This window comes from Anneissia japonica, unplaced genomic scaffold (assembly GCF_011630105.1).
Source record: "Anneissia japonica isolate Jap-2015-1 unplaced genomic scaffold, ASM1163010v1 scaffold1005_len2656397_cov198, whole genome shotgun sequence".
Lineage (NCBI taxonomy): Eukaryota > Metazoa > Echinodermata > Crinoidea > Comatulida > Comatulidae > Anneissia > Anneissia japonica.
Genome location: NW_022683792.1, coordinates 1,455,425 through 1,483,401, shown reverse-complemented (window position 1 = coordinate 1,483,401; position 27,977 = coordinate 1,455,425). Strand labels below are relative to the sequence as shown.

The following is a 27,977-nucleotide window of genomic DNA, read 5'->3' as shown; positions in this document are numbered from 1 at the left end:
TAGCGTCGCCAGAGACTTGCTCTTCAAAAATTTTGGAAACAGTAAACAAAATTAATAGATGGAACGTGTTAGCTGCTAATATTCATATTTTATGAATATGGTATTTTCATTATTAAATCGATTAACAATTTTCTTTATAGGCATAAGTAAAATTTCTGAATGTGTTATAGAGGGCGACAAACAAACATACTGTACCGTGATCTGAAAAATAAGTATGGTTGGCGAGTTGCAAAAAATGTGTGGTTGGGTGAAGGGAAGGTGGAGATTCAGACTATACCACTCTATACACTGGTATTTACGCCTGTATCCAATAGTTTTTTTTTTCTTTTTTCTTGTGATATTAGTACTTACACACTATACGGTAACGATCGTTATGAAATAGACCAGTTCGATAAATCAACATATTTTCTTGTAAATTTAATAATTCATATAAAAGTCAATCAAATATCTATACAATTTACAATGATTAATAATAAAACATATATGACAGAGTATCTATTAAAATGATAGCCTATATACAAATATTTCATGAAAAATAACTTACGATAAAATATTTTAACAATCGATTAACACTATGCCATATTAATTGAAATGAATTGTTAAAATTGGGTTTAAATAATTTCCGTGCAATGGTTGACAACTATCGTGAAAAAGAATTTGAAATATAAATATGATTACAATAATTATAACATAGCCTATATTGAGCAAATTAGTCAAAAATTTATGAATATTATAATTCTAGAACACGATTTTACATATTATTTTTAATGGCCCTTTATCTAGCTAGCGCCCTCTACATACTCATCCTCTATGAAAGTTCCTATCAATTTGTGAGCTGTAGTTTATGTTTCGATAGGAGTGCTTTCATAACAGATGTAGGTTCACTCTCGATAATTCTAGGTCATTATCACATTTAAGCTTTGGTTTTAGCATTTTTGAAAAAAAAAATAACACTCCTGATCTCCGATTTCATTTGCCGGTCTTCAAATTTCGACTTTCCCCATCCTAAAATACAGTTTGCGCAACTTTAACCAATCAGCTACAATTAGGCCTATATACATTCGTCTATGCAAAAGTTGCATATTAACAGTAACAAAGTACGTACACATTAATGTTCACAAACAGACACAGTACAATACTGTATTACATTATATAACACATTTGGTTCGTCATTTCGTATGTATTATAGGCATTTGTATAGGCCTATTATTATAGACCATAACTAGACCTATTATTTATTTCAGCATTACTGCAAAATGGTTTATTCCTTACTGCAATTGGTCTATCCCTTTACTGTATATATAATTATCATTACTATATTCTGAGATCTTGTAGGCCTATGTGTTTAGATATTGGTGTATTATCTTGATGTGTAACCCGTCTGGGTGCAATTAGCCCCAGTGTTACCGAGTGGTTAAAATATAAAGCGTCATAGGCATATTAAGCAACAGCTCAGCTGTTTTAAAATGTCGCATATTTTTTCATCTCTACAATTTAATAATGAAGGCCCTATATATTTATTTCAGTATTGCTGCAAGAAAGTTTATAATTTTTCTCCTAATAATATATACCACTGATTAAAATCCCAACGTAATCGTAAATAAGTTTTCATTCATACAGTAGTTGCTGGGTCAGTACATTCTAACGTTCATTGTGTAAGTCTATCAGCGTAAGGTTATGCACTTATCCCAATCAATCGCAGGATAGTTGTTGATGTTTTCATTTCACCAGTAGTGAATGGATGAATGCGGGTACTACATTCACGTGATATAGTACGGTAACAACTTTAATTGAGTCCAGTGCGGTATTATTGATTTCAACTTTGATGGTAGAGTTAGCCTTCTTTGGTGGCGCTGCTCATGGTATTGTCTTGGTCAACTCGCACACGTCTCCTTGGTAACCTAAGGTGAAAGAAAATAATAGAACGTTGTGAATCAATTGCTCGCTTTACTTATCGATCATGATGTAGGTAATGTAAATAACTAATGATTTTATAATGGTTTGTCAGTGTACTAGATTAGTTTTTAACATACACTTCGGCGTACTGTTACTTACCGTCTCGGCAAATACACTTAAATCCGTTGATTTCCGTTAGACAGTCCCCTCTGTTCCAACAAGGAAAACTCTGACAATAGTCTATTACATTTTCACACCACGTGCCATTATATCCCGGCATGCACCTGCACACGTATCCATCTAACGTGTCTACGCACTGACCACAGTGTAGGCATGGTGACGATGCGCAGGAATCTAAATATTTCAAGTCACATAATTTACCGGTAAAACCATAAGGACAAGTGCATTCAAAATCTCCGCCTATCTGTGGCTTACACGTGGCAGCATTCTTGCATGGGCTCGACAAACAAGGGTCTTGAACTTCTCTACAACCTAATCCACCATAGCCAGGCATACAAATACATCTGTAACCTGCAACCTGGTCGACGCATATAGCGCCGTTAGCGCATGGTTTTTGTTTGCATTCGTCATTATTCATTTCGCATCTCGAGCCGGAAAATCCTGGCCCACAAGTACAGTGATACGAATTGATACCGTCGATGCAATTGCCATAGAAACAAGGATTCGATGCGCACTCGTCAATATTTATCGCACATGTCTTTCCAGTAAAGCCAGGTTGGCAATCGCAAGTGAAATTACCAAATTGCGAGGTGCATTCTCCGCCATTTTTACACGGTTGACGTGTGCATGCGTCGGTCCAATGTTGGCAGGTATCACCATGGTTGCTAATGGTACAAACGCAGTTAAAACCATTTGTTTGGTCAATACAGGTCCCACCATTAGAACACGGGCTGCTATCGCATTCATTTATCTGCAACTCACAAAGCTCACCGGTCGTACCAGAGTCGCACCGACACCTGAACCCGTTTATGAGGTCTTCACATTCGCCAGTTTTTCTACAAGGGTTTGACGCACATTCATCGATGTCATTCTCACAGTAGCGTCCACCGAAACCTTCTGCGCAAAGACAAGAAAACCGCGCAACCTTATCGATACAAGTTCCTCCATTTAGACACGGAGACGAGACACATTCGCTGATATTTATTTCACAATGTTCCCCGTCGTAGCCCGTGGCACATACACACGAGTAACCATCCACAGCATCCTCGCACCGTCCACCATGTTGACACGGACTACTCTTGCATTCGTATATATCAACTTCGCAATTTGTGCCTTCAAACCCAGCAACGCACGTGCAATGATAGCCGCCGATACCTTCAACACAAGAGCCATTATTAAGACATGGCTCTGACGCACACTCAAGTACTTCATACCCACACTGCTTCCCTTCAAACCCGTCCGGGCAAACACATTCATAGTAATTTTGCCAATCGATGCAAGTAGAATTAATGTTAACGCACGGATTTGATGCGCATTCATTAATGTCCACTTCACAGGTTTCACCAGAGTAGCCAGGTGGACAGACACAGAAGAACATGGCGCTAGCATCAACACATTTTCCGCCATTTCTACAAGGTGAACTGTTACATTCGTTGATATTCAGTTCACAGTTTGAACCCTCAAAGCCGCGTCGACATTGGCATTCGTACCCAGCACCACTTATAGCCGAGCACTGACCGTTATTTCGACATGGATCAGAAGTACAGAAGTCAAAATTTCGTTCACATACGACACCTTCAAAGGCAGCGGGACAAACACATTTAAAGCCGTTTACCTCGTCAATACATTCGCCGTTATTTTGGCAGGGTGAGCTTCGGCATTCTTTTGTTTCATGTTCGCATGTGGCACCATGATAGCCTGAAAGAAAAAAAAAATGAATACTAATAGGGTCTAAATAGAGTATTTTAAACAAACTACTAAAAGATTTAACCAACTGACCTAAGCAGCAGCTACCTGCCATGACAAAAATTAAAAAAACATTGTTTCACTTTCCTCTTCTCTTTTGTTCTCTTTCACATTGGCATTCCCTATCCTCACCATTTCTGATATCATTTCACTTACCTGGATTGCAGTAACATCTGTAGCTGTCTAATCCATCAATACACACGCCGTGATTACAAGGGCTACTCTGGCATTCATTGACGTCCTCTTCGCAAAGAGATCCAGCGAATCCAGGCTGGCAGATGCACTGGCGCTGACCTCCGGTATAGCGACATAGACCGTTGTTCTTGCACGGGTTGTGGATACAGTTATCTGTATCGTTTTTACATGTCTTACCAGTGAATCCTGTTTTACACAAACACTTAAACCCATTTACCTAAACGAAAGATAACAAAGAAACGATTACCCCATTTGGCCTGATAACGAATTACGCAGTGACTCATTGGTGCTCGACTTTATCAGAAGATTGTCAACTATTTTCTCTATGGTCAATTTAACCTCTCTACCCCAATTTATTATTGAAGTTCACAAGTCTAAATTTATCATTGTTAGACAATGTCGCTATATCAATCGGTTTGTTTACTACAAACCGGCGAATGTATAATTTCCCACGCACAACGCATATCTCGCGTATGTTTTTTTCCTTAAACGGCAGCGCGTGCACAGGCGTGGATCCAGAATTTTCCTGACCTTCGGACACATGGGGTGGTCTTTGCATTGGTGGATCCAGAAATTCAAAATAGAGGGTGCCCAGAGGTCCCTTCACAGATAGACAGCTCTGCCACACCATGTTTGGGGTTGAGTTAAGACAAATTAAAATAATGTCGCCTCTAGATGGCCGGAAATGGCACTCTCAGGATTTGAATAGGTCTATAATTTTGGCATTCTTTAAAAATAATTTTTAAATAGGCCTATTTACGGGGGCCTGGGCCGACTGCTCTCCTTGAATCCGCTGCATGTGGGAATCCTCTAACGCTCAGGTGACCTAAGGTCACAAATATTGCTAATTACGGAATTTCTATAAAAAGAAACGAACAGATTTTGGAGAGAGAGGACTTGATGGTTAAGTTGTTATACAAGATAGATTACTCAGACACGCCTTGAATATCAACTATAAACAACATAGGCCTATTACAAATAAAGACCTGTATGGAGACATTCCCCCTGCATCAAGAACTCAGAGGCACGAAGGTTAGCATTTTGCTGGACATTGCTACAGAAGTAAAAATGAAGTTATTTCAAGGGTTCTCTTTTGGAAACCAACCCATGGGAAAAGGAAGCAAGGACGGTCCCGACTATATACATCAAGCAATTAAGGATCTAAACAGTCATAAAGGAAAGTTATAACTTTGTTCATAATTAACCGGGTGTGCCCGATGGGGAGAGAGACAGAAGGGGGGGGGGGCGAGAGGGAGAGAGACAAGGAAGAATATTGCTGCAGTGGCGTATGCAAGGTGGGGGTGCTCAGGGTGCCTGGATATAGTAATTTTCCTAGTTTTTATGTATTAAAGTGCCATTAATTTCTGTCACCTAAAATTCCCCAAAAACCGAAAGGTCCACTGATTAATCCCAGATAAGATAGTATAATACATTGAAATGCACGCCTTCGTGTCGGATCCAGTATTTCGACATTATGTCATCATCAGGAATGATCTAAAAGTCCCCAATTCTTAACAATTTCTCACCTCAGCCTCATCCATGATGGATGGGGCTCAGGTGGATATAGTCATTTTCGTAGTTTTTATGTATTAAAGTGCCATTTTCGGGCATCTATATGGGTCTTAAATTCTCAAACATTTCTCACCTGAGCCCCAAACCATGATGGGGCTCAGTTGGATATAGTAGTTTTTATAATTGTAAGTATTTGGGTTCCATTTTCGGGTACGGTTTTTTTTTAGTCAATTCGTCAAAAATAAAAATGATTTAAAGGTAAATTTAAGTAAGTTCCATTTCCGGGCATCCAGATGTATGAAATACTGAAATTTTTGCGTCACCGCCAACCAGGTGGCGCTGACGTGGTGTGGACTCTACTTTCATTAGCACCCTCCTTTATTAAATCCTACATACGCCACTGTTACTGAAAACAACAGCTAAGCCAAATATATTTTCATTCGTTTTGTTGTTCATGTGAAATTATCCCTTTTAAAACAATGCTAAAACACACAGTATCAGTGCCAAATAGACACATGTACGACTGAGCTGAGCGACTCTGAATTAGTAGTACCGTATGTGGTTATGTAACGTTTGTCATGCACTGTATTATGCGCTATAGAAATGGAAGACCATAATTACATGTACCGGTATCTCTGGTAGGGTCTTCAGTACAATCAGTGTAAAAGTGTAAGATATAGGTTAGTGTGGATTTAAACAATGTCCTAATGGTAATGTTTAATATAAGTGTCAAGGAAATTAAGTATGATTGTTGAAAAAATTATCAACATTTTATTTTTATTTCTTAAACTGACCTTCGCCTGGGCGAACTGGGCGAAGGTCTGGATCCGCGCCTGTATTATGATGGCTTGTATATATTCACATGTTCCGTTTATTTCTAATTTTTAGCACAGAAATTTAAAATAAAAACTCACAATAGATTAATGTGTTGGTGTTTACTTCTATTTTCGATAAGTAGTAGGCTTAAATATTTTGATGAGTTCATTGACATTTAAGTGTGTAGACCCAATCTTGTAGGTACGTAACAATTACATTTACCTAGAAATGAAACATTAAACAAACAAGAGACCAAGGGAATGACTGCAACACTGCATTGACATGGGCACCAGAAGGAAAGCAAAGACGAGGAAGACCAAAAACAACATGGAGACGAATGGTGGAAAAAGAACGAAATAAAATGATGATGGACATCATGGTAGGGTGGGGGAGGAGCTAGAGTTGCAGCAGCCAACAGGGATGATGGAGGCATTCTGTTGAGGCCTATACAACACATGACGCGAAGAAGTTAATTAAGGTAAGGTAAGAAATGAAACATTAACCTGTAAAAATTGTAAGGAAATTTGCAGAACACTTTAATTATAATTTTAGTACGATTGTGCTTTTTGACGACGGAGTCTGAATAATTACCCTACTAAACGTGCAACGATCAGCTGTTTGTTTCTCAGTGATTGCAATAGGCCCATATGACGATGAAAATGTTTTTTTATATTGCTTTTTAATAAGCATAATCCTACGATAATTGGAAGGTTCTCAATATTTAAAATTCAATGAGCATGTTGCTTCCGTCGGAATCGATCAATATTGAAAGAATTACAGTGCGATGATTGCGTTCATTTAAAACCGGCAACGTGCAGTTGTTTGTTTCTCAGTGTATAGGCCCATATGACGATGAAAATGTTTTTTATATAGAGTGCTTTTTAATAAGCATAATCCTACGATAATTGGAAGGTTCTCAATATTTAAAAATCAATGAGCATGTTGCTTCCGTCTGAATCGATCAATATTGAGAGAAGTACAGTGAGTTGATTGTGTTCATTTTCTCATGACTAGGCCTATATGCAAATATTTCATATTGTTACATCGTTTTAGTAGGCAACATTTTATCATTTAGTACAGTCATGGAGGAATTAATTTAATTCCTCCGTGGTGAGTCGAATGGCCGAGCGGTTAGCAGGGACGCCGCAAGCTATAGCCATAATATCGGCGCTGGTTCGAACGGCACGCTCGCCTATGGTTCTGGTGGTAGAACAAGTCTTCTCGGATAAGGACTATAAACCGTAGGCCCAGTGTATACAATGGCTCGTGTGCACTATAAAGAACCCAGTACATCCTTCGAGACGAGTAGGGGGTTGCCCCTGTGTACTGGAACAGACAGCCCCTGTGGTGGACGACGAGAGTTGCTGGTACCGGATTACCGGGTAGCACAAACACGAAGGGACCCTTAGGGGCGAAGAATGTCATTGGTCGAGTTCTTAGTCCACATTTCAAGCGCCCTGAGCATCTTACATTAGATGGATATGTGCGCTATATAAAACTACACTATTATTATTATTATTATTAGTACAGTCAACTCTTCATAACAATTATATATTTTTAATAGCACAATATTTATGGAAAAATTATTGAATTGAAATTGGGTGGCCAAGCTTAATGTCCTAACATATAAGATCACCATAATACGAGGGAAGGCGTGGGTGGGGGGTAAATATTTCTATTTTTAAAGTTATTGTATGTATTAGTTTAATTAATAATGATAATTAAATAATTTTCTGTGTAATAATATAAAAATATATATTTTATAATGTTCAATGTATATCTCTTTTTTATACCTTTTTATGTAGTATTCTGTATCTATTAATGTGCAACCTTGCACATCTCTTTTTTGTTCGTTGTGACGTTAATTTGTTGAAGGGGGATGTAGAGGTGCTTGAAACATTGAAACAAACTATTCCCTTTCGCTGCTTTTTCTGTAACCTTTGCTCGTTGTGTGTTAGTGAAAATATATTTTTCGTATACAATCTGTGGACGTTTGCGGCCCTTGTCCAGGTCCCCAAGTCATAGGCCTGAGGGCCTTGATTGAAGCTTCAAATCACAAGGCCCACAATTATATCTTGCACTGGGGCCCATCATCATCTACCTCCGCCGCTGGTGCGTTCAGTACGGTACCGTACATGCGTGATGATCACAATATTCAGTGAAAGTGTCCGTTATTTATGAATGGTGATTGATGAAACAACATTATTAGTAATTGGTTTACGTAATTTTAATATAATAAGCTATTTTCTTTATCTAAATCTTAATAGTCAACTAAATATACACGTCTGATTCGGAGGACATGGCATTGAACGCTGGGAGAACCTGTTTAAATCTCTATCCACATCAACATTTAGTGATAAGCATCTTTGTATATATTATGTCTGTTTTATATACCGTATACCAAAGATGCGTATCACTAAGTGTTGATGTGGATAGAGATTTGAACAGGTTATTTAAGTGTACATATATTATTTGCATTAATAATTTAAATTGTTTGACACGGGTCATGCTGAGTCGTGTCCGATACCATAAATAGTACTAAATGGTATCCACCCTTTAACATTTAGCGCACCACCCTTTAAATTTTGTGGGCAACATTTTATGAAATTCCACCACTCTTTGAAAAATTCCTGGCAAGAGACTCAGTCTCCTGGACCTGTCTCTTATACACATCTAGTGCACACTGTGTCAACAGTGTGTACACACGGTGCACACTGTGGTCACATCGTGTGTACACACTGTGGCCGCCGTGTTTGGACAGAAAAAACAGTGTAGAGAATTTAAATAGTCAGCCACAGTGATCACAGTGTGTTACAACATAAGGTACACAGAGAGAAATTCACATACTAGTCCACAGTGTGGACATACTGTGACAAAAGTGTGTTTTATTATTAAAATATTCTCACCTCAGCCTCATCCATGATGGGGCTTAGGTGAATATAGTACGATAATTTTCGTAGTGTTTATGTATTAAAGTGCCATTTACCGGCATCTAAAAGTCTCAAATTGCCGTTTTCGGGCATCTATAAAGTCTCAAATTGTTAAAATTTACTCATCTGCGCCCCAAAACCCGGTTGTGGGGCTCAGAGTAGATATAAGATTTGTACTATATCAAGTGTTATTTTTGGGCTCAGTTGGATATATGGTGGTTTTTAGAATTGTAAGTATTTAAGTGTCATTTTCAGGTACCTATTTAATTAATTCGGATTTTTTACTAAATTCGTCAGAAATAAAAAGATTTCCAGGCATCCAGACCTTCGCCTGGGCGAACTGGGCGAAGGTCTGGATCCGCGCCTGCGTGCAAGCATAAATTGAATGAGCGTATCATCGTGAGTGGATTTCCCGTACGATTTAAAACGAAACGGCACTTGTTTGGTCTACAGGAGCTCATGCTTTGTGGTCATAGGTTAGCACAATACCTATATTATTAAATACATTAATTATAAATAAGAAACTTAAATGAATCTTTTGTACTAGTTCTAAATTACGTTCAAAAATTCAGAGAGATTTGCACCCCCACCACACCAGAGCTCTGCCCCTGCACCCCCAGGTATTCCAGGATGGCCCAGGTCCCGTGGCCTAAGGTTCTAACCTTGCTCGCTATAAAACGCACCCAACCCTTCACATCAGAAATCCTGCCTACTGGCTTGAATTTCCAGTGGCGAATGTTTGATTTTTTTCCCCCCACAAAGTGGCGAATGTTAAATTACTGCATACAATTTGAACGTTAATAATTTTTTTCGAAGTGACGAATAAGTTTAATGATGAATTGCTAATTAACCAATCGTTATTATGGTCATATATTTTATACACAGTATTAGGAGGCAATGTACCATAGTCGTAATAGGCCTATAGAAATTTAGGCAATTTCATATAAGAAGGTATGCTAATAAAAATTACCGTACTATTTTTTAAAATCTTTTTCTTAAAATGCACTTTTCCACATTCGCCACTACGTTATATAAGGGACGAAATTGCTCACTAAAACTAGCCACTCACTGAGCCCCGGTCGTCGGCCGACGGGATTCTATGAAGAACACAACGCGTCGACGCAACGGATCGTTTTTAATGACGATCCGTTCAGACTGTCACCGCGTCATGTCTTCTAAAGCCTGATTTTCTTAAAATCGCTGCACTATCGCGCTACTGTGTTTTAGTGCAATCCTTGTACTGCGTAGCAGTCCCCGAAGCAACCTGGAAGGCTGCCGAATTCGACCGACCAATCAGCATCACCGAAAACTTTCGGCGATAGCGTGTAGCGATTCTATGGAAACTTCGTTTAACGCTCACAAGGAGCGGGGTCAGATTCGTCGGTGGACGCAATTGTAGACCCAGCGCTAGCATCCAGTGTCGCTTGCGTTTACACGTCTAAATTGCTCTAGTGCGAATAAGGCCTACATTTTTGTTACCGGTGCTATATAAAATTATCATTTATAAGCGTATATTTAATTCAAATTATCGTCCGAGTGTAGGCAGTAGCTAACCTTGTCAATGCATGTAGCTCCGTTAAAACAGGGATTCTGATGGCAATCATCAATATTGACGTCACATAGGCTGCCGGTGTACCCTGGTTTACAGTAACAACTAAATGTATTCACTCCTGTTATAAAAAAAAAACCAAAACAAACAAACACGATTACAAATTCTAAAATTGTGCGTGTGAGTAATTCTAAAGCAAACAGTAAAGTAGAATATATTATTTGTGATTCCAATGCCATGACTAGTCATTATCCAGTCAAAAATGTGAAGCAAACAATGAGGCATGATTCGCCATAGTGTCATCATTATGGTATTTCCGTGTTTACCAGACGACAAAACAATTTCGGTGAATAAACAAAGTCTTGAAAGTAAAACCTAATGATTGCTTGTATACGGTATAATGCGAAAACATTCACCAGTAATTGAAAGTTCTTTATATGAACTTTACACTTGACAACACCCACCCAATTATTACGTCGTATTCTGTTATTTATCATAGTCATTTTTCAGTTAATGGGAATAAGTTGGGTCGGGTCAATTAACTCTTGAAGCATTAATTTTCGGATGAAATGTTTACTATCTATCAATCTATCAATCAATCAATCAATCAAACGAAGATTTATAAAGCGAAAATATCCACGGCAGAATGCGATGTTCAGTGGCGCTATGACAATGCTATATATATTAGCTGGCACATATCATGATTCAAATAATTTAATTACATGTGGATTTGAAGGGCTTTTAATTTAATACAACCAAGCACAATCTGCCATGCTTCCCTCTTCGCTATATTTCTGCACACGTCACGATCTGTATTCCCACGCGACGGAACGATGAAACAACTAAATCAAATCGTTGCCCTTGTTACACGTTAACATAGCGTAATTTACTAGCGCTAAAATAAATAGACTTGTTTTCTCATCTTTGATCTTGCGCTGGCATTTGGGGTTCATTCACGATCTTACGTCTCCACTGCCCCGACGATTCTATGGAGAACGCAACGCCACGACGTGCACGCAACGGATATTTTTTAATGATGATCTGTTTAGACTGTAGTATCAAAGTTGTATTTGTGGTCACTTTAATCGTAAACAACCCGTCGTTTTTTAAATATAAAGTTTGGTTTTTTTTTTAAATATAAATTAACTTTCTAAACGCAATTCATTTTTTTGCACTCCTCCCCATTCACTACAATACGGAAGTGGACCTTTGGTACTGAGGTTAGCTGTTATGTTCGCATACACAGCTTGTTACGTTATTAACTTTAAAACACTACTTACGGTACAGACTCGTAAATGTCATCCCAGTTCTGAGTGCGTGGGGGCGCCTTCTCCTGGACCCCACCAGGAATATTCCCCCTACCCCGGTGGGATCCTAGGCGGGCTCGGTCCCCCCAGCAATGTTTGGTCCGTTTTCCTGGAAAAGGAACCCCTACTCACAACAGAGCATGTTTGTTTAGATTTATTGTTCATATACACTCGCTTGCTGTAATTATTGAATCAAACGTCTCGCGTAACGGCTCAGTCCACGAGAAAGCTATTTATTTATCTCCAGTATTTATTTTAAATAGTCAGTATTAAAAAATATAACAGTTAAACACTTAGAAATATAGGTCTATAATATATATTTTTAAACCCCTCCGAAAACACGTTCTAAAAAGCACGTCTTGCCGTACCACAAGGATTGCAGTTAAATTAATTGACGTGTTCATTAAAATTACTAGATTTTATTGATAGGTGATATAGGCTTATTAAAAATGGTTTCCGTGCAATTTTAAATACATATGAATTGGTGTTTGACGTCAACCACCATATTTTAATTTTCGAATTTGATAACTCGTGCTTACGAGTGGTTAGTGCGTACTGCTGATGGGAAAGTACAGAGGCAAGTTACCAGTACACTGACATAAACATCGTTTATTCTTGTCCAATTTCTGCTTTTCAGAAGCTTATTAAGCCTGTAACTTGTGTAGGGTACATGAAGAGATGGCGATTTTGGTCCGGACACACTGCATTGTATGGCTAATTATTTTATAAAGATTGCCGGGTAAAATAACCACTAGATTTAGGCCTAGCTTGCATATCAACCATGAAAGTTGGCTTTTGCTTCGGCTGCCCATCCACATGATCTGCTCAGGTTAATTTAATTAAAAATTTAATCATGAAAGAAAAAACGAAAATAAAAATTCACTCGGACAAGTTTTTTTTAGAGAAAATGGTGGTTAACCTGACACCTATTACTAAATTAAAGTTCGATGGGAGGGATGTGATAGCATGGCAAAAACTAATTTTTAATTTATTATGTGTTATTTAAAAAACGGTAAGATTTCATATCGAAACCGGGACCGAAATTAATAAGACCTCGTTTTTGCTGAGATCCACACTGTACACTGACATAAACATCGTTTATTGTTGTCCAATTTCTGCTTTTCAGAAGCTTATTAAGCCTGTAACTTGTGTAGGGTACATGAAGAGATGGCGATTTTGGTCCGGACACACTGCATTGTATGGCTAATTTAAATAACCACTAGATTTAGTCCTAGCTTGCATATCAACCATGAAAGTTGGCTTTTGCTTCGGCTGCCCATCCACATGATCTGCTCAGGTTAATTTAATTAAAAATTTAATCATGAAAGAAAAAACGAAAATAAAAATTCACTCGGACAAGTTTTTTTTTAGAGAAAATGGTGGTTAACCTGACACCTATTACTAAATTAAAGTTCGATGGGAGGGACGTGATAGCATGGCAAAAACTAATTTTTAATTTATTATGTGTTATTTAAAAAACGGTAAGATTTCATATCGAAACCGGGACCGAAATTAATAAGACCTCTTTTTGCTGAGATCCACACTAAAATATCCGTTTCAAACTGATAATTTACTGGTCAACATATATAGAGTGTGGTAGGTGTAAGCCCATGTCATTAATCCCCTCGTTTTCTGAGTATTCATGATTTGCATTTATATAATAAATAATAGCCGCTATAGTCTTACTTTATCGATTCATTCACTTATTTTGTGATTTTTACGTTAACAGAAAAGTTTGTGAAACATCGTAAACTTTAATAATTGGGCAGTTATTAGGCTGTAATATATATCTGATTTCCCATCTTACACTTAGTGTAGCGAGTACTTTATTTTCTGATAACATCGTTCAAATTATTTCGAATCCCGATACACCAGATATGACAGTTTCCGATTTTGGCTAGACCAATGGGAGATAGAGCAGTGCTCGGCAATAATCTGTTAAATACGAAAATTAATAAACAGTCGCTGTGATTGGCCAAAACAAAAATGTAATGTATATCTCGAATTTACACATTGTTTTGTTGTCTGAATCAGTGTGCTGAATATGAATTTTTCGACACTCGTATGTTGTCAAGGGAGTCCAACGCACTGCGCAATTAGGGAATACACGCACCGGAAACGGTTTGGTCATTTTATTCACGTTACATATTGTTTTTGTTTTGTTGGCAATGTGTTTATGGGGGCGAGAAAAGGAGACTGATTAAGTTTTATTCCCGGTTTTATTATAATGCTTTAAAGTTGATTACTTTAAACTGACTGAAACTTGCGACCCCACTAGACGATAACTAAGTCGTGTAAGGAAGTACACACTGAAATGTCCAATGTCAAATTAACAGCCGTGGGGAATTTATGTTCACTTCAACTGCTCTTAAAAGAAATTGGTTGTTTACCTTGTAAGCATGTAGCATCGTTCTGGCAGGGATTGTTGGCGCATTCATCGTCATCAATTTCGCAATTCGATCCTGAGAATCCTCCGACACATTCACAGTTATATCCGTTCACACGGTCCTCACAAGTCCCGCCGTTCCTACACGGAGACGATGAACATTCATTTAGATTCACTTGGCAAAGTCTTCCACTGAACCCTATGGTGCATTCACACGTAAATCCCGCGCGTTTATCTAAGCATACACCGTTATTCAGACACGGGTTTGATTCGCACTCATTTGACTCAAGCTCGCATAACTCACCATGGAAACCTTCGAGACACGCACACGTGAAAGAATGAACAGAGTCTACACATATTCCGCCATTTTGACATGGATTCGATTCACACTCGTCAATAAATGTTTCACACAAACGTCCTGTAAACCCAAATGGACATGTACAAGAGTAACTTCCCGGAAGATTACTACATAAGCCACCGTTCATACAGGGGTCCATCAAGCATTCGTCAACATCCATTGCGCATGCTCTGCCGGTAAATCCTTGTGGACATTTACAGTAGAAATCCGTTTCCTTGTTTATACATGTTCCACCATTTAAACAAGGATCTGGAAAACATCTATTAAGTGAGACTTCACACAACTTTCCTTTAAATCCTTGTGGACAAAAACAAGCAAACCCTTCCAAGAGATCAACACATGTGCCATTATTCAAACAGGGCATCTCCAGGCAGTCATCAATTGGCGTGTCACAGAGGTCGCCAGTAAAACCCGGCAAGCAGTCACAGACAAACTCGTTTTTCAAATCGCGACACTTGCCGTAAACGCACGGCGCACTCAAGCATTCATTTGTGTGCGTTCCACAGTGCTTCCCTGTAAAACCTGGTGGACAATCGCATCGATATTCTCCTACTAGGTCGACACACGTGCCACCATTCCTACACTGATCACGCAGACACTCGTTTATCTCGCGTTCACACCATTGTCCAGTGTATCCCTTTTTGCATATACAGCTAAACGAACCTTTGTCCTGTTTGATACAAGTTGAACCTTTGTTACACGGTTCGGATGCGCATGGGTCAAAGTTATCTACTTCGCAGTTCTTCCCACCAAAGTTCTGCGGACAGTTGCACTCATAATCACCGTCTAAATCTAAGCATAGGCCATTATTCATGCAAGGATTACTTTCACATTCATTGACAGTATATTCGCACGATTTACCATAGAAACCCCGTGCGCATATGCATGCGTAATCGTTCAGAAGATCAACACACGTGCCATCGTGACTACAAGGGCTCTGTCGGCAGTCGTCAACGTTTCGTTGACAACGAACTCCCCGGAAACCGAATGGACACAAACATGTATAGCCGTTGGTCCCGTCGACGCAGAGCGCTCCATTTAAACATGGGTTACTCTTACACTCGTCGACTTGCTGCTCACAGTATTTCCCTTCAAAACCGACTTGGCAGAAGCACTTATATCCATGTTTGCTCTCTCTACAGTCTCCTCCATTCTGACACGGTACATCTCCACATCTACTGTCCAGCTTCTGATTACATGTATGACCCGACCAACCATCGATGCACTCACATTTAAAGAAATTCAGTCCGTCCTCACAGACCCCACCATGTTTGCATGGATTTGAATCGCATTCATTGATCGTCCGTTCACAAAATGTACCTGCAAAGAAAAAGGACGCGTTTTATACGTCTAATTTATTTCATTAATAGGCAAGGGTTATGAATGATTATAATAAGGGCTTCGTATATTGAGGAATATAGTGCTGGTAGTTTAATAGTCACGGAAATAGTGGGATTTTTTGACAACTTCATTAATAATATTAGTACATTGTGTCTGTTCATTGGTACTGATAAATGTAATGATAAAAAAGCGAATACCTGTAATGATGATTTGCATAAATATTTTTTGTGATTAATGATCATTGTGGTGGTGCTGACTGAGGCGATGATGATGATAACGATGACGATGATAATAATAATAAATGTAATAATTATATAATAATAACAATACAATAAATATAACGATAACAATCTGAGCAAATGAATTTACCTGTAAAACCAGGTGAGCAGTGACAAAAGAACTTTCCCGCAAAGCCTCGCTGACAGAGACCGTTATTCATGCATGGCTCACTAGCGCACTCTTCTACCTCCTCCTCACAATTTTTACCTGAGTACCCAGGTAAACATACACACCTGTAATCCCTGATCAGATCCTAGTTTGGAAATAATGAATATTCATTAATGCAGATATTCAACTACTGAATATTCATTGAGGCCTACCGCGTAAAAAATCCATGTCCAGCTTAGCCCTACGTACTGTTGTAACTGACATAGGCCTAATAGTAGTTAACGCCCTTAAGCGTAGGGACTTACTTGGCAACTTGCATCGTGTTTGCATGGATTTGGTAAACATTCGTTTACATCTGCAAAATAAGACAATAGAATCAAGTTTGTAATTAATTAATTATTCAATTAAAAGGAATATAACAAAAAAATAGATAGAATATTTGAAAATAACGGTTTTATGTTGCCGAACTATAGGAAACATTTTCATTAGCTTTTCATTAGCCTTTCTACTTTTCATATAAATACACGACAGCACATGTATGCGTGGTTGAATTGGGTCTATCATCAATATATTAATATACTTTGCTTGCTTTCAATGTTTGTCAGAAATATGATTCCCACACGTGTCTGCTTTGTCATATAAATGAAAGATATGTTCACTTTTGGCGGTTACGATTTACGCTACGCGTATTGGTAGCGACGCCCTTCCCGATACGAGCGTACACTTAACCACACGCGTGGCCGGCTGAATTGCGAAAAATATTGCAATATGAAACAGGAATTATGATATTTTTTGCAACAAAATGCAAGAAATATGCAGACCTATCCATTTAACTCTACTACTGGTAAAGACATAAAATATTGTTCCACGAATTGTCTAATCGAATAAAGCTTCAAACGTTGTACCACGCAAACCAACATCCCGATATGATTTAAAGAGTGCTGCTCGTGTAAGCAATCGGGAGTTGGTTCGGGTGACTAATCCTTTGATTGCATATCATAATTCGTTCACATGTATGATCGCCTGCAAACAAATAACTACGGAATGATTGTATAAGTCCACCAGCTGTATGTTAGTCATGTTTAACAACATTATTTTTTAATAAATTTGTTTATTTACGTGCGAAGTTCTTGATAACATTAAGTTGTTTAAATGGGCTTATAAAATTGAGAAACAAATTGTTGTGTGCCATGCCATCGATCCGTATCACGCGCTTATACGTGTTACCCGAATCGTTTGCGCACTGATCCACTAGGCCTATGCTTACATTTAAATAGGGCCTATACATGCATTATTAATGTTATTATTATGGCCTAAGTAATTAGGCCTATTGTTATAATGGTATATTGCTATTGTTGTCGTTATTATTGTTATTGTTAAAGTTATTGTTATTAATGTTGTTGATCTTTTATTTTTTAACATTTCCACAATTAATTGGATACCAGCACAATCCACAAGCTCGAAAAACAACCTTCAGTCAGGGTCTTAAAAGATGTTTCCCTCACCTACCTTCACATTTAAAGCATATGTTCACATTAATACTTTAAGCTACGCGTCTTTAGAATCCCTTTTACAATAATCTTGGACATTACCAGACCACATGTAGTTTTCGGCACATTAATCGACACATATACTCCAGATTAACCTATAGAATTACGACCACACGATGTGGTTCAAGCAACTGTTGTAAGAACACCGGTGGTCAATGTCTTCGGATTAATGTAAAAGCAAAATGTGGTTTAGGTAATGTGAGCGTTTTATGGGAAATGGTGTATATCAGATGCTGTGTGTGCTAGCAATTCCCAACAGAGTTGTTCCAAGAATGCTATCATGGGTACAGAATCATTATAATGATTTTCTCACCATTGAAAAACAAACTGTTTGATGATATCATAAAAAATACCCCCTTTATAAAGCAGATATCAGGAAGATATAGCACGCTCACTAACATGTTGTTACTAAACGTACCTGGAATGCGATTTCTTGCAGATAGGTTATTGGAAGTTCTCTAAAAATAAAATTTAAAAAAATAGCAAGTGAGATCACAATATACATATATATATATATACATATAATCTGTCTCTTATACACATCTAGATGTGTATAAGAGACAGCATATATATAGGCTATATATATTCATCTTTGAGTTCTATATTATATATTATCATATATATTATATTATTCAAATTAGGTTTGCTGCGTAGTACCGTAAACACAATATATATCACAAAAGGATAAATAATAATAATAATAATAATAATAATAATAATAATAATAATAATAATAATAATAATAATAATAATAATAATAATAATAATGTGTGAGATAGGAACATAGTAGGTCTTGTATAATGTAGACCTATATTATAATCCGCAATATCGTGGCAAATTATATTAAATGAAAAAGGCATGGTTCAGTCAGTGGTTCAGTAAACCATGAAACTGAGAGATGAGAGAGCACAGAATTAGGCCTGCTTTACACATTTAAATCAACGTAATCATATCATATTTAAAACCCTGAACTTTGATTTTCCTGTCGTGATCTTATAAAATGAAATATTCCTTCAATTTACCAAACTATTAATCAAAAGAGACTACTTGATGGTTTTAAAATTGATAATTTCCTTAATCGTTTTCAGATGTATTCGAAGATTTGTCCTACATACCACTGAAAAAATTGAGTGTTTCAATGTCATGTTACGCAAGGCCTATATCAAAGTTAAATACTAAAGTTGACGTCATGTTGACGTCTATACCAGGTTAACCTAACCTTACGTAATCGCTATAGGTCTAGGCCTTACATGATGATAATGACCTTCAATAGTCAGTTTTTACAAACTGACGTCCTGTTAGCGAACAGTGCTTTAATTTACATCCAATCAGTCATAGTCATAGGCCTATATGGGGATCTCTGCTCACTGAGAAAAACAAGTAGTATAATGTCAATAACACTATATGTATAGGCCAGGGGCGGATTTAGGTGAGGGGGGGAGCCTGCGACGCGCGTTCCCCCCCCCCCCTTTTTTTGAGATAATTGAATGGATATCCAATTCAATAGAAAGGTTGATTCTATGTCACATCGCGCAATGGATAGCTACAAAGAAAGTTTAAGTAAGTAAAAATAGGCATCGCTTCTAAATAATAGATACCTTTCTTTGTTGTAGGATGCGCTGTAAGAGCTTTTAAGGGCGAACCATTTCAAAAAATCTTTCTATTTTGGGAGGGGGACCCAAACCCACCCCCTCGTTGCTTCGTACCTCGGCTGGTCGTCCATCATTACTTTGGCGCCCCCCCCCCGCCCTTTTGCTAAATCCTGTATCCGCCCCTTTAGGCCTATTGTCATTTCTATTTCAAATCTAGGCCATAGAATTAGTTTGTAAACTTACCCTTGATCTCGTCCTGTGCCATGACATACTTAATGAACCGGACACAAGAAAGAGGATGACACAACTGATGATAAACATACAATGATTTGATGACTTCAGACTTGGAACAACCATTTTGCACGCAAAGCAAGTTAACTGTTTATAAACACTCTAAAGAATAAAATTCCGTTGATATGGACGTCGATAAGAATGAATTACGGAAATCTGGTTAAAACAGAAGTTCCGTTATTTCTTTATTCATCAAAGATCAGCGAAACGAGCAGACATGTAACACAAAAGTATCCATCCTGATGTGTAATGTTGAAGGGAGCAAACAATAAAAGCACGTTTAGTGGCAGAAAGTTCTGTGCAAATGAATATTTCCAAGAAGAACTGACGTATCAATTATATCTCCGCCCCTCAGCATTTTAGAGAATCATCGTGTTGAAAGTATCAACCACTAACCATCCAGGCGTATGAATTCTATCCGTTCTTGTCAAGGTGACAATACAAAATAGTTCCAGGTGTGGTATAAATGCATGTGAATTACACTTTTACATAAATCCAATCGGCGCGTCTGTTCTCTGTACTTCAATGAAATTCCGAAGTGGACCGTCTGAAGATTCTTGAGTTGAACATGAGAGCGTAAATTCCTTCAGTGAACGAAGCTGAAAGAATAAATTAGGCAAAACGTTTCAGTCTTCTGAATAATTTCCATTATTTATAAAAGTAGGCCTACTAAACAATCATAGTGCATTCGCTTTACAGTACTTGTGTTTGTCCATTGGCGGCAGCTCTTGTATGCTGTCTTTTTCATGAATAGGTACAACGGAAACAGACGCACAAAAAACAAAGAATTAAATATACTCCTAACAACCGCGACATAATCGTCTTTATTTCTACCTATTCTGCAAGAAATAAATCGGTCTTGAGCCCGTAGGGGGTTAGAAACACAACCTAAAGTGTCATTGTTTACCCTTTCAGCCTCTTTTCTCATAAGGAATTTTTCAATTACCCTTAGTCCCTAATGGGACCTGTTTTACAGAATAACCAGGAATAACTATATTTCTATAGCTTGTAAATATATTTAATTCCTAACGACGATTTTTACATGTGATATTTTAAACAACATATGGTCTACTAGATTATAAAGATATATCGATTTGCCTTCCTATCCCATTTTGTTGTCGTACAGCCTCAACCATGGTGGAACTAAGGTGACCCTCCATCTGTAACAGTCCCTCCTTGGTCCCCCTCTATTTCGAATCCCCTTCACTGGTATATCATTGGACTATAATAATATTTCTAGAGTGAAAATTAATATAGAAAACCTGTTGTGATGTCCAGATATATGCAAAAGTCTGTGATGATATACCATACATGTCGGCATTACCTTTTATGTGCACAGATATAATTTTCAATTTCAATTTAATTTCAATTTCAATTTATTCAATATTTGATTGGCAGCTGACTCGGTAGCTAAATTACATCATATTTACAATTAAAATTATTACGCTAAAAAGACCAAACAATAAAAAACAATACAATTTAAAACACACAAAATACACTTTAAAAAAATTATCAAATACGAAGTTATTAATAATATTGAAATATAATGAAACGAAGAACGAATGAAGACATAAGTAGAAAGAGAAACATTAAAATTGGAGAAAATGAATACAAATTATTGAGGACATAACAATACAAGAAAAGACAAAAAAAACACATTAACTTTAAAAAATATTACACAACAGACCAAGGAAATTGAAAAAAAGTTTACAAATTGATAATTAATGAACATTAAACATTATTTGATTTTTATATCTTTTTATATTTAAACCTGTTTTGTAATAGGATGAAAAATACGGTATTTTTGTATCTTATTCTTTTAATACTAGGCCTATAAATTCTTACGTAATAATTAATTGTACATATTGTAACAGCAGAGATGTGTGGATACAATATTGGAAATAAATAAGTAGGCCTAAATAAATAAATGTTCAAATACATTTGACGTAATATAATAAGCCTAATATTCAAACTATTTTTTAAAAAATTAAATAATATCGACAACTTTTTGTTTAGTTCAGTAAGCAATATTTCGTGACACGATCTGCGCAAACTCAGAGATGCGCAAACAGAAGTTCCCTCATGTGTGTGTTCACTTTATCTTAACGACGCACGTCATTTTTACCGATTATAGGAAGTGTCTGCTGCCCGGCCTGTCTACATTGCCACAATATCTTGTACGCACCTGCACACATTTGCGTGTTCAGTTCACTCCCGGATGGCAAAATTCATTTCATGACACGTGTTAATAATTACATGAGACATGATCCGTATTTCGTGGGGACGCGTGTGTACGACTCACCCTCCATGTGAACGCACGGACTCGATTTATGCATGAACGCGAGATTACGGTTTACACTTTGAAGTCAAAAAGTGTATTAGTATTCGTATACATTGGTCGTTCTTTGGCACATATTCATATCGATACTCAAAACAACCACGAAACGTATTAGTGGAATAGAATAATTATAGGACTATTTAATCGATAAGATAATGGAAGGATGTGTACTTATTTTTATTATTTTACAGTTACGTAATCAAGTAGAAATATAAATTGAACTAAGCCCATATCATACAATATATAATACACTGTGATTTGCTGATTATTAAAGATTTAAACTTAAAATACGGTAATGCACTTATATCTTAATTTAATAATCAATTTTTATTGTATACATCATATCCAAGTAAACGGGTAAGCATTTCAGTTAATTTACGAATCTCTTTGGGTTACTTATTATCAAATTAAAATTAATTGAAATTAATTGAACTTGAGAATTTTTTTTTTTTTTTTTTTTTTTTTTTTTTTTTTTTTGTGGAAACAGATTTTATAGAATGAATGATCACTTTTGAAAATCTGATACGACGGCAGCTTCGTGTGCGATATGTTTTTTAGTTGTTAGTTTGTAAGTCGTCAATTCCCTGGTTAAACACATCTCTGGTTATACCATGGATGTATTAAAATAAAGAAAATGTTATACCTCCATAGTTATAACATATGCATCCATTCATGCACGTTGAAATATAAACATCCCAAGCTGCTTTATCTCACACGACTAGTGTAGGAAGTAAACACATGTTGAGAGTACATTGGTCGATATAATTTTAATCCTCGAACTATGACCATTTGTTACCAGTGATGAGACTTTAAACCAAGTAGGCCTGGGGGTATGGGTCTAACGTGGTTTATAGTCGAGTAATACCCGTGAACGTCCTTACATCCGGTCATTAAATAATAATAGTTCAGTTTGCATTTGTGTCATTAGAAAATGAATTTCTTCGATCATCTGACATCTGGGAACTTCCAACACGCTTTATGCTTAGGGCATTATTAAAACTCAAGTTCAAATGTGGTGGGAGAATAAAGCTTTGTCTACACTATCAATTTCATCGAAAAAGCGTCACATAAAATGTGATGGAACATAGATTTGAACACGTTCAACTTTCTTTGATACAATGTGATAATATGTGATATGACGTCATCGTACCCATATATGGGCACATCACATTTTCTTGTCACATAAAATTTGATAGTGTAGACTAAGCTTAAGGAATTGTATGGAGAATCATTACTACTGCATTTTTTGTCATTGCCTGTGGCATTTATTTTATGAATGTTATTGTTTAATCTGCCTTGCCATGTGCTTACATATCGACATTTCATCAATTGCGTGATACGTCAAAACATGGTGGAAAAAATCTAGCACATCCTTATTGCAATTTAGTAGAGTAGTAACTACTAGTTCCGAATGCTTCAATACACTTGTGATAATATCTGCTTCTGGATAAACACGGTTACAATAAAGTGAGCCTGTAGACAACTATAGGCATAACTTTTTCCCTTTTGTATTTGGGAAAATTAAAAACACAACTACACGTGATATCTTAGATATATTAAGATTGGTCTTACTTCCTTTATTAAAATGAAAAGTCGATTGAAATTGAGATACTGTACTCAATATATCCGTTGTTTTCGGTATCAGTTATATAACTGGCTTTTGCAAGCCAATGTACTATACAGAAAGTTTAAATACTCAATTTAGTTCAATATTAGAAGTTTTGTTCGACTTAATTTTGCAGCAGGGGTAGAAACAAGGTGAGGGGTGGGACAACCATTACCACCTATTTTTAGAATAAAAAATGAGAAATATTTACGTTTTTAAAAATAGAAATTTAGCGTAGCTCTAATATAAAAAAGAAAAAAAAGATCTAAGCCATATCATTGGCTATTTACTTTCACAAGACCATCGGGCATGGAAGTCCTCCCCCACTTAAACCAACTTTGCCAACTAAAAGCCTACAAGTACAATCATTCAAACATTCACCTGGAATATAGCCAGTAATTACTTAGGACCATGCATGTAAATGCCAGAAGTAAGATTGTTAGAGCTGCTAGAGTAGATTATGACTAAGAAATCCAGAAATAATTAACAAAACTTACCAGAAAGAGTAAATAATCCTAAATTAAATATATTCTTTCTGCTAAAATAATGTCTCTGTGTGTTCCTTTCAGCCTATTAGCAGGCAAGAGTGGACTCACTCAAACCGTTTTTGTCTGTTTCCCACTGACCTCATCACTTATATCTAAGCAAACTACATTGAAGCAGCAAATTATTTGTGACGTCAGGTCATGTGATGTTCATGGTTCATTGAAGGTTCAATAGGAGTTTGAGGGGGAAGGAGTAATGTTTCTCTTTGAGATATCTTTCTTTTCGATCTTCTGCCCCGTAGTGTGAATTGTGTATATAGGCCTATTAATCTTTCCCATGAATTTTGTCCAAACCTAAAATTGTGACAACTTTAATATCAAAAACATTTATTTAAAATAATAGGCCTATTTATAAATCAACGATAAACCAATCTCAGCAAGTAAATGTATACATACCGTAGTGTTTTTAAATTTGGCTTGCCATTGCTATGCAGATAACCCACTCGAACTAATGGTAATTTCGCCACCCCCCCCCCCCTCCGCTAATTCTTCTTCTGAGCTTAAATCCATTGAGTAGAGAGTCTCGCCCGGGGAAAGTTGATTTTAGGCCTACCAGGGAACAGTGAAATTAGTGGGCCTACACTAATGGGCTACAGAGGAAGGTCGAATTTACTCGGGAGGGGAAATCGCTTTGACTCTGGTATACTGGGCTTACAGCAACAGAAAAAAAATACGTGCAGTTAACGATAAGTTTCCGCTCTTGTAGTTTACACTATTTTTATAACATCATTTTGCCAGCCATATTATTTTAACAAAACCGACGACGACACTGTGTACTTAGTTGATAGAAATTGACACGGGGCATTTGTTTCACTTTTAAACTTTGTTTAGAATCGGATACCCGAGTATTACAGCCAATCACACACGAGTAAGCAATTTCATTCGTCAGTAAACACTCTCTATTTATTGCGGAGCCTTCATATTTTAAAAATCATAAATAGGCATATTGCTGTTTAATAGGCGTACACAAAAATACGTTCATGTGGAAGTTGCATCATTTTATGTATTCCTTTATTTATTATAATTATTAAGGTAAGAATTACGTTTAAAAGCCAGATCATTACCGTCTCACTTACCGTGGAAAAATAATTAAGTCCTAATTATATTATAAATAGTCCTATATATAGTTTTGTTAATTTTTGTAAATTTTAGGCCTATAAAAATAAATTAAAATTTATATAGGCCTACTGGTCTAAAATTTAAACAATCTGAAAACGATTTCTAGGCAAATCTTAATGTTATGAATTATAAAGTAATTTTATGTGTTCTCTAAACATGCATTGGTAAACCACAAAAAAGCCTTCAGCTCCCCGAATATTCGTACTCCTATGCATTACACATCAAGGCGGACGATTAGGCCTAAATCCGTCGTAAAAGAAATCAATAAATAGTGACTATTATTACGGTATGTTTAATACTCATAGTCCTAATTAAGCAGGAAATTTAGTTATCGTAACGAAAATCACTTGAGACCAATCTAAAAATAACAAGAAACTAAACCGATTCTAGAGTGCTGGCTGTCAATCAATCGTATACATTCTACAATTGAATGGAAAATAAGAAAATGAGGGTACCGGTATACATTCTACAATTGAATGGAAAATAAGAAAATGAGGGTATACATTCTACAATTGAATGGAAAATAAGAAAATGAGGTAACGAAGGCCTACACCAGATTCCATGTGACAGCAGAGCGTCCCCATGTCTAATCCAAATGATGTATACTGAATTGCGAGATGGATTTTTCATTACGCTGTATCCACTGTAGATGTGTATAAGAGACAGTATAAACATACATAGGCCTATATAGGCCGATACATTTTAAACGTTAAAAAAGAGGAATCAACGGGTGTGAAAAAAGTTTTCCCATCCGATATTTGAACCTGGGACCTTCTGCTGTCTATGCAGATGCCTTAAGCAACTGGGCGATTGAGGCTTTGTTGGGAATTCAATAAAAAAAATCCTCACACTCATGCGCATGTGTAATTGGACAGCACTAGTCCTTGATGTATTGATGAGTTTTCTTTTCCCGCTCTCTATTATCTCAAGCGCCCTGAGCATTTCTTCAAATGGATATGAGCGCTATAAATCTTATTTACTTATTTATTTTTTAAATTATGTATGGCAAATAATAGAGAGCAATATGATAGGCTCCCACCCTCTTACTCGTCTAAGCATTTGATGACAAAACAGGTCTCCGGAAAGATACTTTTTTATGAATAAATCATGATATAGGCTAAGACTCGTCTTGTGGTAATGCTATACAATGATCAGTGTAGCTCAGATGATTGAGTTTGAACCTCTTAGCAGCAACGAAAGAAGAAAACTTTTCAAGGCTGTTTAACATCATTCAATACACCATGCAAATATAAAATATCTTAATAATTTCAAGTAGATAGGGTAATGATAACGATCATGATAATAATGATGATTTTGGTACTAAACCAGCAGTATACACATTTCAAATGTCACCTTTGATCGATTGGCGTTATACGATGTTACAAACATGTCATGACATTAAACGAGTTTTGTTCCACCAGATTCCATGTGACAGCAGAGCGTCCCCATGTCTAATCCAAATGATGTATACTGAATTGCGAGATGGATTTTTCATTACGCTGTATCCACTGTTGATGCTTAATTTTTATTAATTTGACATTTACTGCATTTTAAGTGGTTGTCGACTTGCGATTTTCAGCAATAGTAATAGGCTTATTGACAACTATAGTATTTCATTTGTTACATTTTAATCATCAGACAACGACATTAGCACGCCACATTCCAATATTACGTTCCCGACAGAACCTATTTTGTTTTTGATATATATGTATTTTAACTATTAGAATGGTCTACCAATTGCGAAAGAAGACAAATTGTACTGATGAGGGCAGACGAAGCTGCCGAAACATTTCTGTTTCAGATTAGCAATAAGCCAATATACCCAGACTTAATCTGACATTAACATTATAATATTGGTTGATTGGTTGATTGACTTTATTTCAGAATCGAATCCATAATATTAAAATAAAATTTTAAGTAAAAAAATATATACTCATCAAAAACATGAGGAGTGGATCACATGTCACAATAGTTACTTAAGTTCCGGCAACCATTGCCACTTGGCAAACAGGTTACACTCTTTTAGTGTGCGCCAGGGATGGCGCCAGGATTTGCCCGACGGGGGGTGGGGGTGCGAGGTCCACCGACAGGGGGAGCCAGTTCCCCTGACGAGGGTTCAGATTTCCCCGACGAAAGCAAAGTGGGCGTGGTCGAGCTTCGATTAAAAGGTTTCGAAAGTGGTCCTGGGGGCGAAGCCCCCGAAAATTTTGACAATTTAGGGGTTTCAAAGGCTTATTTAATCGATTTTAGAGTCTACTAATATGTAAAAAATACATATAAGTTTTTTTTTCTCCCCGACGAATTGTGCTTTTTCTCCCCGACGAGGAGGCCAG

At 37.0% G+C, this 27,977-nt stretch overlaps 1 protein-coding gene across 2 annotated transcripts; it reads right to left on the bottom strand.

Moving 5' to 3' along the window:
• Nucleotides 1-717: 717 nt before the first annotated feature.
• On the bottom strand, nt 718-24,606 carry LOC117102056 (neurogenic locus notch homolog protein 1-like). 2 transcript variants are annotated; one of them, XM_033242274.1, is made up of 10 exons: nt 24,478-24,606; nt 19,989-20,635; nt 18,572-18,611; nt 16,909-16,958; nt 16,586-16,748; nt 14,522-16,195; nt 10,830-10,945; nt 3,979-4,234; nt 2,056-3,774; nt 718-1,901 (listed from the first exon to the last, which is right to left on the bottom strand). In XM_033242274.1, the coding sequence occupies exons 2-10, from the start codon at nt 20,100-20,102 to the stop codon at nt 1,858-1,860; spliced, it is 4,176 nt and encodes a 1,391-aa protein (XP_033098165.1). In that variant the 5' UTR covers nt 20,103-20,635; nt 24,478-24,606; the 3' UTR covers nt 718-1,857. The 2 variants fall into 2 exon arrangements, with proteins under 2 accessions (XP_033098165.1, XP_033098172.1); XM_033242281.1 differs by lacking the exon at nt 24,478-24,606 and having other exon boundaries at nt 19,989-20,742.
• Between the last annotated feature and the right edge of the window lie 3,371 nt (nt 24,607-27,977).